General features: G+C 36.9%; 1 protein-coding gene across 1 annotated transcript; it reads left to right on the forward strand.

The window, feature by feature from the left end:
• Positions 1–411: 411 nt before the first annotated feature.
• Positions 412–1,020, forward strand: LOC113744982 (voltage-dependent calcium channel subunit alpha-2/delta-4-like; the record flags this gene model as incomplete). Its single annotated transcript, XM_027276334.1, has 4 exons — positions 412–489; positions 585–665; positions 748–822; positions 930–1,020. Coding segments are annotated over 4 exons (325 nt in total), but the record flags the coding sequence as incomplete, so codon positions are not given.
• Positions 1,021–1,083: the final 63 nt, after the last annotated feature.

Genomic DNA, 1,083 nt, shown 5'->3' on the forward strand with positions numbered 1-1,083 from the left:
ATAAAATAAAGTATATAGTATCTATAATGTTGCTTTGTCTTATATTTACATCACCGAACAGTTGTGGTCGTTTGTTTACACCATAGCATGTAAGTTATTCTAATCGGCTAGTTAGCTTTGACATTCCTACTTAACTTTATATTTAGTTTCACAGTTGTTTTCACTGCTTTACACTTTACTTTCTACTTAACATTACATTTTTTAACACATATAAGCATTTGTAAGTTGTTAGCCTAATTAATGTCCTCTGCTTCAGACCGATTTAGATTCACTGAATTACACATCATCTTCCAATTCATCTCCATATATTTCACTTCATTTCCCACTTCTAGCCAACAGGAATAAACTTCTCCAACTTAATTCAGTTTTACAGTTGTTTACATTGTGTTTGTGTGTATGCGTGTACCACAGCTGTTCAACACTCAGGCCCAAAGTCTGCTCCTGATGACCTCGGTGGCCATGCCTGTGTTCAGCAAGAAGAAAGAGACTGTATGTAATCATTTTAATCACCATCAATAACATTACCTTTCACAGACATCATGTAAAATTGTGGTTATATGAAGCTGTTCTGTGTTTCCTTTTAGCTGTCTCATGGGATCCTGCTAGGAGTGGTAGGAACTGATGTGGCTTTGAGAGAACTGATGAGATTAGCGCCAAGATACAAGGTAAACCAGCTATAATATACAATGTGTCGAGAGATTATCAGTGACACTGCATTCATAATGTGATGTTAATGTGTCTCTTCAGCTGGGTGTCCATGGTTATGCCTACCTCATCACCAATAATGGCTACATCTTGTCTCATCCTGACCTACGACCTCTGGTACAGACAAAGATTGTATCATACAGTGATTTATTGCAACTGAGACACTTTGATAACATAACAGCATGTGATAGGTTGCTGAAGACTTGTGTTTGTGTCTGTGACAGTATAAGGAGGGGAAGAAGCTAAAGCCCAAACCCAACTATAACAGTGTTGATCTGTCAGAGGTGGAATGGGAAGACACTGAGGAGAAAGTGAGTACATTTTTTAACTAATTATCTGTATGTCTGTATCTGTACTTTTTATATTTTATATTCTATC

The sequence above is a fragment of the Larimichthys crocea genome, unplaced genomic scaffold (genome assembly GCF_000972845.2).
Source record: "Larimichthys crocea isolate SSNF unplaced genomic scaffold, L_crocea_2.0 scaffold33934, whole genome shotgun sequence".
Lineage (NCBI taxonomy): Eukaryota > Metazoa > Chordata > Actinopteri > Sciaenidae > Larimichthys > Larimichthys crocea.